Consider the following 14,069-nt stretch of genomic DNA (forward strand, 5'->3'; position numbering starts at 1 on the left):
AGGGGAAAAAAAAAAAAACCCCAACAAATTTTTTTTTTTTTTTTTTTTTTTTTTTTTTTTTTTTTTTTTTGTGTTAAACGCGTTTTCTTCTTCCTCTTTGGTTTAATATTTGAAAGATCAAATAGTGAATTTAATTTTTATTTTTTACAGTATCATGTATGGTTCTTATTGCTATAACTAGAAGGTTACCTAGAAAAAAAAGCAAAAGAAAGAATGTATCATGTTTCATTAGGAGTGTTTTTTTTTTAATAACTCCATTTTGAAAATAATTTATTCAAATATTCTCTTTTAAAAATTATTAACTAAAATATATATATATATATATATATATATATATATATATAAATTTTAAGTTATAAAATCGCCATTTAAAAAAAAATTCTTAATGAAGTCCGCGTTTTAAATGGCGATTTCTTTAGTAATTTTCAAAAAAAGAAATTTTAATTTTTTTTAAATTAACAAAATATATAGGTAATTAATATAATTCATAAAAATACATAAATACAAATTTTAAATTACGATAAAATTTTAAATTACATAATTTATTCATGAAAAACATCACAAAATTTACAAAAATGACAATAAAATTAATGTCGAAGGTGATCTCCAATACCACATTGCCGAGGTACGTACACCTCCAGTATCACATTGTTTAGAGTTTTTTTTTTTAAAAAAAAAAAAAATCTAAGAAGGTATGTAACACCTCAAGTCGATGTTTGTTTGATTTCAGATAGACACGAATCTATTAAAAGTGCTTATAATAATTCAAATAATGGTTGATATGATCCTCTGTCAACACATGTGTACTGCATCCGACACATTGCACAAAATTTCATGAGAGAGTTCAAGGACAAGGAACTACAAAGAAAACTTGTTTGTGTAATGATCTAATTCTTCTCAGTATATTTTCCACTTATCACTTTATAATACTTGATAATTTTTACATCATTTATAACGCATTAAATGAGTCATCATTCAAATATTACCACAATGCAATCAGGATGGTAAATCTAGAGGCTTTAAGATGAATCGATAATATCCCCAGAATAATGGATTATGGTGTATTCTCAAGGTCGACGATAGGGACACATGACAACAAACATTTCTGAGTCAATCAACACAGTGTTTAAGGGTACACGCAATCTCCCAATCACTGCTTTGGTACAATCAACATACTATAGATTGAGAGTTTTATATGCAGAAATGAGACAATGTCATACATCATTAGCTTCTGCTATACACAGACGATTGCATGGACAAGATTAAATATGAAGTTGGTAAATCTAATACTCACCAAGTCATGTAATTCGACCAAAATTGTTATTCTTTCATGGTGCATGAAACAGTAAACTCAATAGAGGTGCGACCAATTGGTCATTTTGAAGTCAACCTGCAAAGAAAATGGTGTGATTGTGGAAAATTTCAAGCTATACACGTTTCTTGTTCACATGTTATAGCTGCATGTTCTTACACTCGTCAAAACTATTTAATGCTTCTACCTGACATGTACAAGGTAGTTAATGTATTTAACATCTCCAAAGAAGAGTTTCCACCTATACCCAATAAAAGATATTGATCCACGTATGAAGGTGAAACATTGTATCACAATCCTGAAATGCAGATAATTAAAAAAAAGTCGTCAAAATAATACCCGTATTAGAACTGAAATGAACGTTAAAGAAAATGTGTCAAGAAAATGCAGACTATGTCGGTTAACTGATCATACTCGAAAACATTGTCCAAATGTTACAGACAACTCTAGTAAGTCTATGTAATTTAAAATTTGTGTTTATGTATTTTTATGAATTATATATATATTAATCTTTCTTTTAATTTGAAAAAAAATTTGAAGTTTTTTATTTTTAAAAATTACTAAGGAAGTCGCCATTTAAAATGCGGACTTCCTTAAAAAAGTCGCATTTTCAAATGGCAACTTGTAACTTAAAAAAAGAGGGTATTTTCATTACGAAGTTGAATCGATTATTCTACCTATTTAACCGTAAAGTGATTGTAATATGTAAAATAACATGTTTTCTTTTATTAGATTTTAAGGTCAATGTGTTATTTTTTAAATATTTAGACATCAATATAAGATACTAAAAAGTGATTTTTATCTATTCTGCAACACCTAATTTATTAGACTTGTTAAACTAATTGATTATAATAAGCAAAATCCTGCTAATTAATTAGGTTATTTATTTATCGATTAATTAAGGCCAAAATGTGTACAACATAAATTTTATCTTTTAAATCAAGTTTTTGAATTGAAACCCTAATGTTACTATCTAAATGTAACCATGGTGCATTTAAATCTAACCTTAATCATAATTCACACCTTTAACCTATTTGACACTTTTCATAAAGTCAATTATAACTCTCTTATTTTTTAATCATTTTCAAAATCGGCTGTTGTAGTAGAACTGTTAGAATGTGAGGATAATTCTTACCTTTTGTTTTCATGATCAAAATTACTTATTTTTCAGTAAATTAATTTAACTTTTTCATTTTTATAATATTTCAATTAAAATTGCTTTTTTTTGCAAGACTTGTTTTATATGGATTCTAGATATTTTTTACCAGCAAAGAACTAGTGGTTTGGGTCTCTAGACGTTGTAAGTCACGCAACTCACACACATTAAGCACACATGACATCGAGAGAGTAACATATAAGCGTCCGTATCACTAAATTAATATACATATTAATAATCAATTTAACATTAGAAACTAAACTGATAAAGTTTTGAATGAATCGATAATTCGTTTAAATTTTTAATCGAATTAAAAACTTAAATGACAATGACATAGCAAAATAGTAGTTCAAAAGATTTTGCATAATGTAATCACAGCTAATGATGAAAAAGCGAGGAGGCATTATGGTTTTTGTTATAATATTTGTACATGGAGTTTATAAGTTACATTCATATTCATAAATAAAGAGTTTCCTTACATTCACTCAATAAACCAATAAATTAACGATAATTTTTATAAAATCAAAGAATTATTTATTAACTTTTATATTTTAAAAATAATCATTTCATAAGAAAAAATATGATTTTGTTGTTTATATGTATTATTCTAATTTTTTATATTTAATTGTTAAAATATTCAATATTATATATCAATATTAAAAATTCAAAAAAAAATTGTTATTTCCAAAAAAAAAATTTATTTAACTATTAATTTAAAGAATTAAATATATCGGTACATGTTAGATTGTGTAGCCCATTAATTTTATTGTCCATGTTATTGATTGTCCCTTTCTTTTAGTTTGTGGCTTTGACTTAGTTTTGTTTAGGAATGCAACATTTGATACCCCTGTCGCATTAATTTGTTGGATTTGTTGAATGGTGGAAGAGTTTATGAACAAATCATTATGAACATATTCTTATTCACACTGCAATACAAATCCATCTATATCATTTATCTTCATTTCAACATTAAAATAGTAAATTATTATCGTTTCTTTTCACTCTTCATAATTTTATTTAAAGAAATAGATTTTCCTGATCAATATATCACATAATCAATAGAGTCAGACAATCAAACATAATCATTGGATAAAGATCATGTAACTCACATAGTACTGAAATCAATCAATTAATTAATCATAATCGTTAGATAAAATATGAATCGCCTGATTTCAATAGACTGATTGTGATGAATACGTACTTGACTGCATTCGATGTGAAATAATATCCCTAAGCATTCTAACCGAGAGACACAGTCATTTAATAATTGCAATTTCTATCACACCATTTCAAGACCTTTCTTAGAAACATGGTGAACAAGAGAAACAAGAGAAACAAACACAACATGAACACCAACTTCTAATACTTTGCTTTGGTGTTGTTTCAGATTTAGGACTAGGAGGTTGCACTGGCTTCTCTAGTTGTTGTTGTTCATGTAGTTTTTCATTTTTTTCTTGCTTTTCTGACTCTACTGTTGCTGAACTAGTTCTTACTCCATCAACTGTCAATCTAAAAGATATAAAGAAGAAAATTATGGTTAATAGAAGCATATATTTATTTTTTTAAATAAAAAAATAAATATATATTGTACCACAAAAATTAAAAAAGTATGAGTTATTGACAAATATCCATTTAATTTTGTTTCTACTTCATAAAAGTTTTTCAATTGAAATAATGATTCGGTTGGTTACTTAGAAAAAGTATTATATGTATATTTAGTTCATTGCAAAATCTTTCCAAGGTTGCTTTTCTTACAAGTGTTTGTTGAAAATTTTCTCTATATTTTGTTTTATGTACAAGTTACACTCCTAAATTATAACATTAACTCATTGATCATTAATAACAGAATAACTAGCATTATTCTTGCTCAACTAATATACACCAAACAAGAATAACTAATTCAATTCAATCACTTTCCAAAATTGTTTTTGAGGACATATCTTTGCTACTTTGTGTGAGGTTTTTTTTGGGTGAAAAAACACATTCTTAAGATATTTTGTTTGCATTAAATTAAATATCCAATCAACTAAGGTAAATTATAGAATTTTGACGATCTATATATAAATTTATTCTAATATAATATAAGATCGGAAGGAGTATAAATAAAGATAGGATGAGACTCACATAGGAAATTGAAATGAACGATTGCTCATATCGCTTCCGGCTGAACGATAAGAGACACTGGTGGTATAATTCTCAGGTTCTTCACTACGAGCCACTGCTATTTTACTATGATCATCACAAGTTTTGTCCAACGTAGATGTCTCAACATCTACCGATGTTTCAACATTTCTATCATCACCATCCTTCAAACTTAAATCTGCATTTTCATTCGATGTTCTTATATTGTCATTCTCCAAACCTAAATTTATTGTTTCATTTAATGTATTTGTTGAGTCACGAGAAGAGTTTGATGACAAAGAATGTCTCTCCTTATCATCTTTTTCTTCGTCGTTATTATGATTTACCTCTTGAACAGACGGCAATGTTGTTGATGCGCCGATTAAATCATTAGTCTTCGGTAGTTCACCCGATTTATTATTGAATGAAAAAACTTGATCCCTTGAAAAACTATTGTTTCCCAAATGCAAACTAAACAATGATTCATTTGATGCAACACTCCATTCCATAGGACTTGTAGGTTTAGAACAAAAAATAGAAGTCGGTATTCTATTGGGATCATAACCTGAATTAGGGCTCATCAATTGAAGTGGAGGAGAATATGGTGCTGTTCCACTTCTAAAACTCCAAACAGGAGAACCATAACCAATATTATTAGGATCTTCAAAATTTTCATCTTTGTTAGTATTATCTGAATCTAGTGAAGATTCTGATGAAATTGAAGATCTTGGATGCTTGTGATGATCAATAGGATAATCTTCATCCTCAGGAAGATCAAAATGTACTTTCAATTTCTTACCACTTCCTCTTCTATTCTCATAACTAAATGAAGCCATTAATTTACTCTACAAAAAACAAGATAAGTAGTACATTTAGATATCACAATTATGACAAATTTTTCAATAGATTATAGTAATGTAGCATACAATTTTAATAATAGAATTATCAAGGTTTTGTGTAGATAATTTTGTGTTACAAAATGAAACTTTTTAATATTTTAATACATGTAATACCATGCACATAAAAGCTTCAAATATTACACCAATCCTTACATACAATAAGAGATTATTTGCATCATTAGCATACAACATTTCATCTTCATGACAAATAAAAAATAAAAATATAGTATTTTCTTATTACACAATCAACAAATAATATAAGAAGGAAAACATATAAAACTTACTCAAATTTTTAGAATTGATTATGGAAACCCTACAACTTCAATTTATAACAATTCTTCAATCAAAATATTTGTGCAAGATGAAGGTTAATATGGTATTAATATGTTTGATACCATATATATAATAAAATAATAATGAGATGAAAAACAAGAAAGAAAATTAAGATGAAGAATTTGAGGAAAACAAGGTGAAAAAAGAGAAAATTAATTAAAAAGATGAAATCTGGGTTTTGGGGTATATGGAATTGTGTATGGATAACATGAAAAATGTTGACATGAAAATGATAAATAAAGGCAAAGAGAAGATCTCGGAAATTAAACTGTTTAATTAACAGAGTGATTAATTAATTATAACATATTAAAACTAAGCCAACTCTTGTAGCCGTTACATGGTTAACAATGTTTTCTTTTAATTATCATAATATAATTTTGATTAGCTTTTGAAGATTTTGTTAGTTCTTTTTTTGGTTTCTAGATTTTGTTAGCTGTTTTTGTTTCTAGATTTTGTTAGTTTTTTAAATCTATCCTTATATGTTTCATATAAATCTTTTTTAAATTTAATGTAATTTATTCAATTAAAAATGTTGATATATCTTATCATGTAATACATCACAAAAAAGTATTATAATATATATTCATTTGCTGAATAAAAAGTATTGTAATATTTGTTTTTATATCTGTAATTTAAAAAAATTCAAGGACAAAATTTTGGTCCATGCATGAATTTTGAATAAAATCCAATTAAAAATCATTAAAAATATATTTATAAAATTTATTGTAAATTATTTAAAACAAAATTAATTAACTAATTCCTACATATTTTAGAATGTACCAACACGTGTTGCCTCTATTATTCCCATGAAATGATATTAGTTTCTGTTGGTAAAAAAAACTAAATATATAGAACAAAAAAACACTAAATACAACTTAATAAGGTTATTAATCACAATCCATGATATTATACTTAAAATATCAATTCAATGTTACATTAATTTTTGCAGCTAACAATTACAATATTCATTGTGCTCCGACTAAATAGGAAAATTGGTACTCAACTGTAAGTCTTTAAAAATTAATTGTTAAATTTTGTGAATTATCAAATATATTTATGAAAATATAAAATGTCATTTAAAATATATTTTGTGAATTAACGTATAGAAATCACATATTCAATTATCATCCCGCATTATAATCTTTAATGATAAACGTTTATAAAAAGACTATTTAGACCGACATAATACAATTTCATAAATATAATTATGGATTTGCAAAAATAAAAAACTAATTTAAACACTTAATATTTCAATTATCAATTTGCCTTATTGCTTGTTCCACATTATCTGTAATTTTGTTCAAGCCTAAGAAAATCTTAACCAAGCAATAAACAAAAATTGGGGATGAGAGAAGAATGGCAATATTGTAAATATGAGAACAAACATGGGTAGTTAGAGAAGCATATTAAAAGAAGTTATCCTCATAGTTTGTGATTGTAATTCACATGAGTTATATGGATGATAACTTTGGTTTCATATTTTTCCAAATCTCCATAAACATGAATGATGCTTAGCACAAAGTAATTTATTACCATGGTAGTTATTTTGCAGCCACATCAAGCCTTCAATGTTGGAGTTCGGTTCCTCCACTGTAAGATATTCTATGGCCTTATCTTTTCAGCTTGTTAATTGTTCACATTGTAGTATATATCTTACAATTACATTATTTTTATATGGCATTTTTCTTATATAAGATGTAGCATCAATACATACGATCGACGACGTGTCAGGTGTCCAACACGTGTTTAAACTATTACCAACACACGTTTGATCACTTGTATATTTTTTATATTATTATCGGTATCTACGCATCAGTATCATGTTCGATGTTTGTGTCAGTGGTTCATAGCTTAATTGTATGTATTGATGACAATATTGTTATTATATATAAATATAGAACTAAGTAGAAAAGCCAAGGTATTATTGTTTTACTGACTATTTAGATTTCTAATAATTTTCAGCTACAAAAAGTTATCATATGCAGAATCAAGTAATGCAAGTAACATCACCAGACCTAATTCAATGTTTTAGTTCTTCTATCCATCAGATAGTGCCTCAAGTTGGAGTTCAAAGCAAAAGTAAAACAAAGGTATACCTATGCAGTCTCTTCTAAAATCTCAAGACTTATATTTTTTATGAGTAGAAATTGCATTTGATATTCCACAGTTACAACACTCAAGACACACTGTATCAACCACTTGCGTTACACTCATGTGGTATTTTAAGACCTATTTGTGATAAGAAAACAACGTGTTTTCATTTCTTATTTTTAGTTTTATTAACAAAAGTGACATCTTGTTTTCACTTTATTTTATTTTTTCTGTGTGATCGTTTGGTTTTACGGTGACAAAAATTTATTTTAATTTAATTGATTTTGTAAAATTAGTTTTAGTTAAAAATGAGTTAAAGTAAAAGGTTTTATATTTGGATACGTATGCTCATATGAAAGTGAGTTAGACAATAAATTTAAATATAAAAATTATGTTTGAAAAAGTAAAAACCAATAATCATAATTTCACGTTATAATCAATTCTAGAGACAAAACTGATTTTAATTGCGAATTCTCATACATACCAAAATCAATTTGAAGTCTTCAAAATCGCATTTAGTCCTTCATATCGGTGTCGTGGACTATTTGAGAGAAGTCAATGCGTTGTATATTTTTTATGCAGTGTTATTCTTTAGTTGTCATAAGGCAACACTGTCTAAGTTTTTTTTCTCTTCAGTTTTGAAGCTTTTCCACGTTATATTCTTGTGCGGTGACTCTATTTTTAATTTTTCTGTAATGTTTTTCTCAACAACACTTTGTATTAGGTTTTTGCATTAAGGAGGAGAAGAGCAAATGAGAGAACAGATACTTATGTATTATTAGAACCAGGGAAGGATGAAAGGTTTGTATCTGAGGAAGAGTTAAAGGCCACTTTGAAAGATTGGCTCACAAATAGACCTGGCAACTCTCTTCCTCCTGATCTAGCAAGATTTGAGACAATTGATGATGCTGTTTCTTTCTTAGCAAAGTCATTTTGTGAACTTGAAATTGATGGAGAAGTTGGTTCAATCCAATGGTATGAAGTACGTTTGGAATGAATAGATAGTGTCAGATTATTCAATCAAACATTTCATTTGTGTCCTGCAAAACTTGTGTTTGTTATGTTTATGGTCTATTTTAATTGGTTTAGTTGAGTTTATCAGTTGAATGTCTATAAACGTTTTTCATCTTATTTCCATAAGCTCATAACGATAGTTTGTGAAATCGGTTTGAATTTATTTTATTAGTTAGGAATCATTGGTGTTAGTAGAACATTCCAATCACTTATAACTAACATAAATATGCTAATTTATAAAGTTGTTAATGAACTACAATGTAATCACAACTTGTAATGTATAATGAACTTGTTTAAAGCTTTTATAACTTCTAATGTAAAAAGAAAGCAATATGATACCATGAGGACAACAAAATAGGGTTGCTATTTCTTGCAGCAAAAAGAGGTACCATCTTCTTAATTATATGCATTTTTTTAGGAAACTACGGCACTTGTGAGTTTTTGACACTCTAGTTACTCTCAAGCTTAGGTCATTTGTATTGTCTGTAAGACTAATCTTCGCTCATATGCTTAAATCACAGCTTACGCTCTCTGTAACCAACTCAAGCGCATTCATTGGGTCTATTCATATGCATTTATCTTAATGTATATGTCAAAGTTGTTTACCAAATCAGAAAAGATTGAAAAGAAACCAGAACACATAAATTCTACCAAGGGTACAATAAGATGATCTTATTGGAATCCATACAAAAGTTTCTTCAAGGATCAATAGAATCTGAGAGTACAAAACTTTTTGGGAACAAAAGTCAGAAGAGCATCATAAAATTCAAGGACCTGATAAGCAAAAAGGAGATATATAATTACATTATTTCAACATATAGTTCTTTAAGATGGGAAGCAAAAAGATAACTCTCTTTCATATATTTCATCATCTTTAAACTACCCATGAACCACTGTCACATGACTCATCATCATATAGAACAAAGTTCCATTGAATTCCTCAAAGTTGAGTTGATATTCTCATCAATCAGCATTGGAAGCTTGTTCTGAAAAGGGTTCACACTTCACATCCTGCAAGCACATGACTGGGACCTGCAATAGTCCACAAAATATACCACCATTATAAACTATGAAACACTGACATATACACGAATACCAAACAAAAACACTTATACCTCGACACCAATAATAATTTAAAAAAAATTCAAATAATTGAATGTAACCACACCCTCCACGCACATGTCTGGTATCAGTCAGTAGTAGTCGACATAAACTACCATCTTTTTTAACTATGAAATACTAACATATACACATATATCGAACACAACATTGGTACCTTGATACTAATAATAATCTAAATAAATATAAGTAATTAAAAGTAATCACGAACACGTGTCAATTACCAAACACACCCTTAATCCTAGGTTTCTTTGTTACATATTACAAATAACACAGACTAAAGATTATAGAAGAAATTAGCAATCCCACAGGCAGAGGCAGAGGCTATAAGCAGAAATCTGAAGATGTTAGTTATATATATATATACCTTTGGTTGATATTTACCAACTCCAGGTGGTAAAATAGCACCCTTCTTTTTATTTCTAGCAAGAAGGCCTTTGGTTACTGGGGACATCATCATATCAGTTGGGCTTGTATACCTACACATATTCATAAAATAATGATCAAAATCAGACGGTTGAGATTCTCTTGAAATTGTGAGTGTAAAAAGACATACCTTTCTGGGTATTTGAATGGTTTGGGGAGTTTAAGATGAACAGGAGAGACAAGATTGCGCAATTCATTGGATGGTTTATGGAGTTGTTGTTCAATTGGAGGAGTTGGTGTTTTGCATTCAGGATCTACAATTGTTGGAACTTTTTTTGAAGGCGTTTCAACCATGTTTTCCATTATTATTTTCTCTACTACTTTGTTGGAATAAATCAAAATTGCAACTTCATCGTTAAAAAGGGAGGAACATATATATATATTAAAATAATATTAATATAAGGTAAGTGAGTGATTGAGTTAGCAAATGGAATTGCAACGGTCGAATATTGTGAGGAAAATGCTACAATTGGGCTTCAAATATGCTGTCCGTTGGGGATGGATAAACATAATCATATATATAAAAACACTAATAATATTAATATTAATATTAATCGTAATAATTATTAATCATTGAAAAAAATTTATCAATAAAAAATACATTTGAGCTCAACTAACTAACTAAAATGCTTATGTATAGTATTGTAATTTTGATTTATTTAAAGACTATTTGTAAGAGTGTTTTTCATATTTAAGAATTAAAATAGTTTATTAAATACAATAATGGTTAAAACACTTAAAAAAAATACTGAATAAATAAATAATAAAAATTATTTAAAGAAATGTATTTATTGGATTAAAAATACAAAAATATTTAATAATTAATTTTTAAATGATAAAAAAAGAATTTAATGGATATATATTTGCAGTGGAAATTAATTTTAAACAGTTATATAATATAATTCAATTATTTTTTTAGACACAACACTTATATTTTTTATTGAAAAATTGCTAAAACAAATGATTAATAATGTATATACTAATTTGTTTTTACAAAAATATATATTCTTAAATCTTAAAGGACCTAAAATTAGTGAGGAAGAAAGAGACACCAAGAACAGGAGGAATTTACTGAAATAGTGAGGGAAAAGTAGAAAAAAAATAATGTGTGTGAAAAAATTATGATTAATTACACTTGTGATCCATGATAGATTTAATAACATGCTTAAAACAAGTTCTATGAAAAATGTTTTTATTTTTATTAAAAAAAAAAATGAAATGCTTGTATTTAGTCAAACAAAGTCAAGCAAACATAAATTGACAGAAAAAAAAAAGCAAGAAAGAAAGAAAACGCGTTTAGACAAACAAAAAAAAAACATTTTGCGTTGAGTCTTGTTTGTCACCTTCTTTCTTTCTCTTCATCTTCCCCTTTCCCTTCCAAATTAGGGTTTTCAAAAAACCAAAAAAACCCTTTTTTCTCTCACTTCCAAAAAAAATAGTGAAGAAGAAGAAAAAAGAAAGGTTTTTTCTTCAATTGATTCTTGTTTCTTCTTCTGTGAGATGTTTTCTTATACTTTTAATTTCAAATGGATTTCATTCACTCAACTCAACTTCTTCTGTTTCTTCTTTCTTCTTTTATTTTCTTCTCTAAACGACGCCGTTTCACTCTCTTCCGACAAATCAACTCTTCTCCGTTTCAAATACTCTCTCTCCGACCCCGCCGGTGTACTCTCTTCATGGAACTCCACCGTCGGTGACGGTGACTCCGGTTACTGTTCCTGGTTTGGCGTTCTCTGTGATTCAAGCTCGCGTGTAGTTGCTCTCAACATCACCGGAAACGGTGGTGGCGTTGATTCCGGCGGTGGTAACCGGAGTTCTCATCCGTGCTCCGATTTTAGTAAGTTTCCGCTTTATGGCTTTGGAATTAGGAGAAGCTGTGTGGGTTTTAAGGGTTCTTTGTTTGGAAAGTTTCCATCTTTGATCAGTGAGTTAACTGAGCTTAGGGTTTTGTCTTTACCCTTTAATGGGTTGGAAGGTTCAATTCCTGAAGAAATTTGGAGTATGGAAAAACTTGAGGTTCTTGATTTAGAAGGTAATTTGATTAGTGGCTATCTTCCTTTTCGTGTTCGAGGTTTGAAAAAATTGAGGGTTATGAATTTGGGGTTTAATAAGATTGTTGGAGTTGTACCTAGTATTTTTTCTTCTCTTGATAGTTTAGAAGTTTTGAATTTAGCTTCAAATGGTTTAAATGGTTCTGTTCCTGGTTTTGTTGGGAAGTTTAGAGGGGTGTACTTGTCTTTTAATCAATTTAGTGGTGTTATTCCGGAGGAGATTGGTGAGAATTGTGGGAAGCTTGAGCATTTGGATTTGTCTGGTAACTCTTTGGTTCAAGCAATTCCGAAAAGTTTGGGGAGTTGTGGTGTGTTGAGGACACTTTTGTTGTATTCAAATTTGTTGGAAGAGGATATTCCTACTGAATTTGGGAAACTTAAGAGCCTTGAGGTGCTGGATGTTTCGAGGAATACGCTTAGCGGTTCTATTCCTCGCGAGCTTGGAAATTGTAAGGAGCTTTCTGTTGTTGTGTTTTCCAATCTTTTCGATCCGGTTGGGGAAGTTGGGTTTGTTTCTTTCAACTATGAGTTGAATTATTTTGAAGGTACGATGCCTGAGGAAGTTGTGTCGCTTCCTAAGCTTAGGGTTTTGTGGGCTCCAATGGTGAATTTGGAAGGAAGTTTTCCAAGGAATTGGAGTGCTTGTGGTGAGTTGGAGATGGTTAGTTTGACTCAGAATTTCTTCACCGGGGAGTTCCCAAACAGGCTTGGTTTATGCAAGAAACTGCATTTTCTTGATCTGAGCTCAAACAATCTTACTGGGGAGCTTTCTGAGGAACTTCATGTTCCATGTATGACTGTGTTTGATATTAGTGGGAACATGTTGTCTGGTTCAGTTCCTGATTTCTCCAACAATGTTTGTTCTCCCTACCCTTCCTGGAATGGGAACCTGTTTGAAACCGACGATTTGTCATCTCCTTATGCATCATATTTTTCATCAAAAGTTCGAGAGAGAACCCTTTTCGCATCCTTAGGTGGAGTTGGTCTTTCAGTTTTTCACAACTTCGGACAAAACAACTTCACCAGTATTCAGTCGTTGCCAATAGCACGTGACAGGATGGAGGAAAAGTGTGGTTATACATGTCTATTCGGAGAGAACAAGCTCACGGGACCATTTCCTACATATTTGTTCGAAAAATGTGATGGATTAGATGCATTGTTTTTGAATGTCAGTTATAATATTCTATCTGGTGATATTCCTTCTAATATTAGTAGAATGTGCAGATCACTGAAATTTTTGGATGTATCTGGAAATCAGATTTCAGGACCAGTTCCCTCTACATTAGGGGATTCGGTCTCTCTTGTTTCCCTGAACCTCAGTAGTAACCGGTTACAAGGTCAAATTCCCACCAGCCTCGGCCAGATGAAGGATCTGAAGTTTCTTTCTTTGTCTGGTAATAACTTGAGTGGCCCAATTCCTGCCAGTCTGGGGAAGCTGTACTCCTTACAAGTCTTGGACCTCTCCACAAACTCTCTTACTGGTGAGATTCCAAAGTTTATTGAAAACATGAGAAATCTGACCAATGTTTTGCTCAATAACAACAATC

The 14,069-nt window shown here is 29.5% G+C and overlaps 4 protein-coding genes across 4 annotated transcripts in view; 2 read left to right on the forward strand and 2 right to left on the reverse strand.

Moving 5' to 3' along the window:
- Positions 1-3,638: 3,638 nt before the first annotated feature.
- On the reverse strand, positions 3,639-5,425 carry LOC101493900 (uncharacterized). Its single transcript, XM_004489439.4, has 2 exons — positions 4,593-5,425; positions 3,639-3,977 (listed from the first exon to the last, which is right to left on the reverse strand). The coding sequence occupies exons 1-2, from the start codon at positions 5,423-5,425 to the stop codon at positions 3,770-3,772; spliced, it is 1,041 nt and encodes a 346-aa protein (XP_004489496.1). The 3' UTR covers positions 3,639-3,769.
- Positions 5,426-7,252: 1,827 nt separating this feature from the next.
- Positions 7,253-9,043, forward strand: LOC101509461 (protein CHLORORESPIRATORY REDUCTION 7, chloroplastic). Its single transcript, XM_004489406.4, has 3 exons — positions 7,253-7,413; positions 7,784-7,911; positions 8,637-9,043. Exons 1-3 carry the CDS (start codon positions 7,356-7,358, stop codon positions 8,907-8,909), a joined length of 459 nt encoding a protein of 152 aa, XP_004489463.1. The 5' UTR covers positions 7,253-7,355; the 3' UTR covers positions 8,910-9,043.
- A 503-nt stretch (positions 9,044-9,546) lies between these two features.
- LOC101509785 (uncharacterized) lies at positions 9,547-10,921 on the reverse strand. The gene is made up of 3 exons (XM_004489407.4): positions 10,602-10,921; positions 10,413-10,524; positions 9,547-9,958 (listed from the first exon to the last, which is right to left on the reverse strand). Exons 1-3 carry the CDS (start codon positions 10,772-10,774, stop codon positions 9,890-9,892), a joined length of 354 nt encoding a protein of 117 aa, XP_004489464.1. The 5' UTR covers positions 10,775-10,921; the 3' UTR covers positions 9,547-9,889.
- Positions 10,922-11,774: 853 nt separating this feature from the next.
- Positions 11,775-14,069, forward strand: part of LOC101510102 (LRR receptor-like serine/threonine-protein kinase RPK2) — a 4,087-nt gene continuing 1,792 nt past the window's right edge. The window contains 2 exon segments of the mRNA XM_012712662.3: positions 11,775-14,067; position 14,069. The exon segment at position 14,069 is cut by the window's right edge and continues 1,792 nt beyond it. Of these exon segments, the coding sequence (XP_012568116.1) occupies positions 11,972-14,067; position 14,069 (2,097 nt within the window). The 5' untranslated portion in view covers positions 11,775-11,971.

This window comes from Cicer arietinum, chromosome 2, assembly GCF_000331145.2.
Source record: "Cicer arietinum cultivar CDC Frontier isolate Library 1 chromosome 2, Cicar.CDCFrontier_v2.0, whole genome shotgun sequence".
NCBI classification, from domain to species: domain Eukaryota; kingdom Viridiplantae; phylum Streptophyta; class Magnoliopsida; order Fabales; family Fabaceae; genus Cicer; species Cicer arietinum.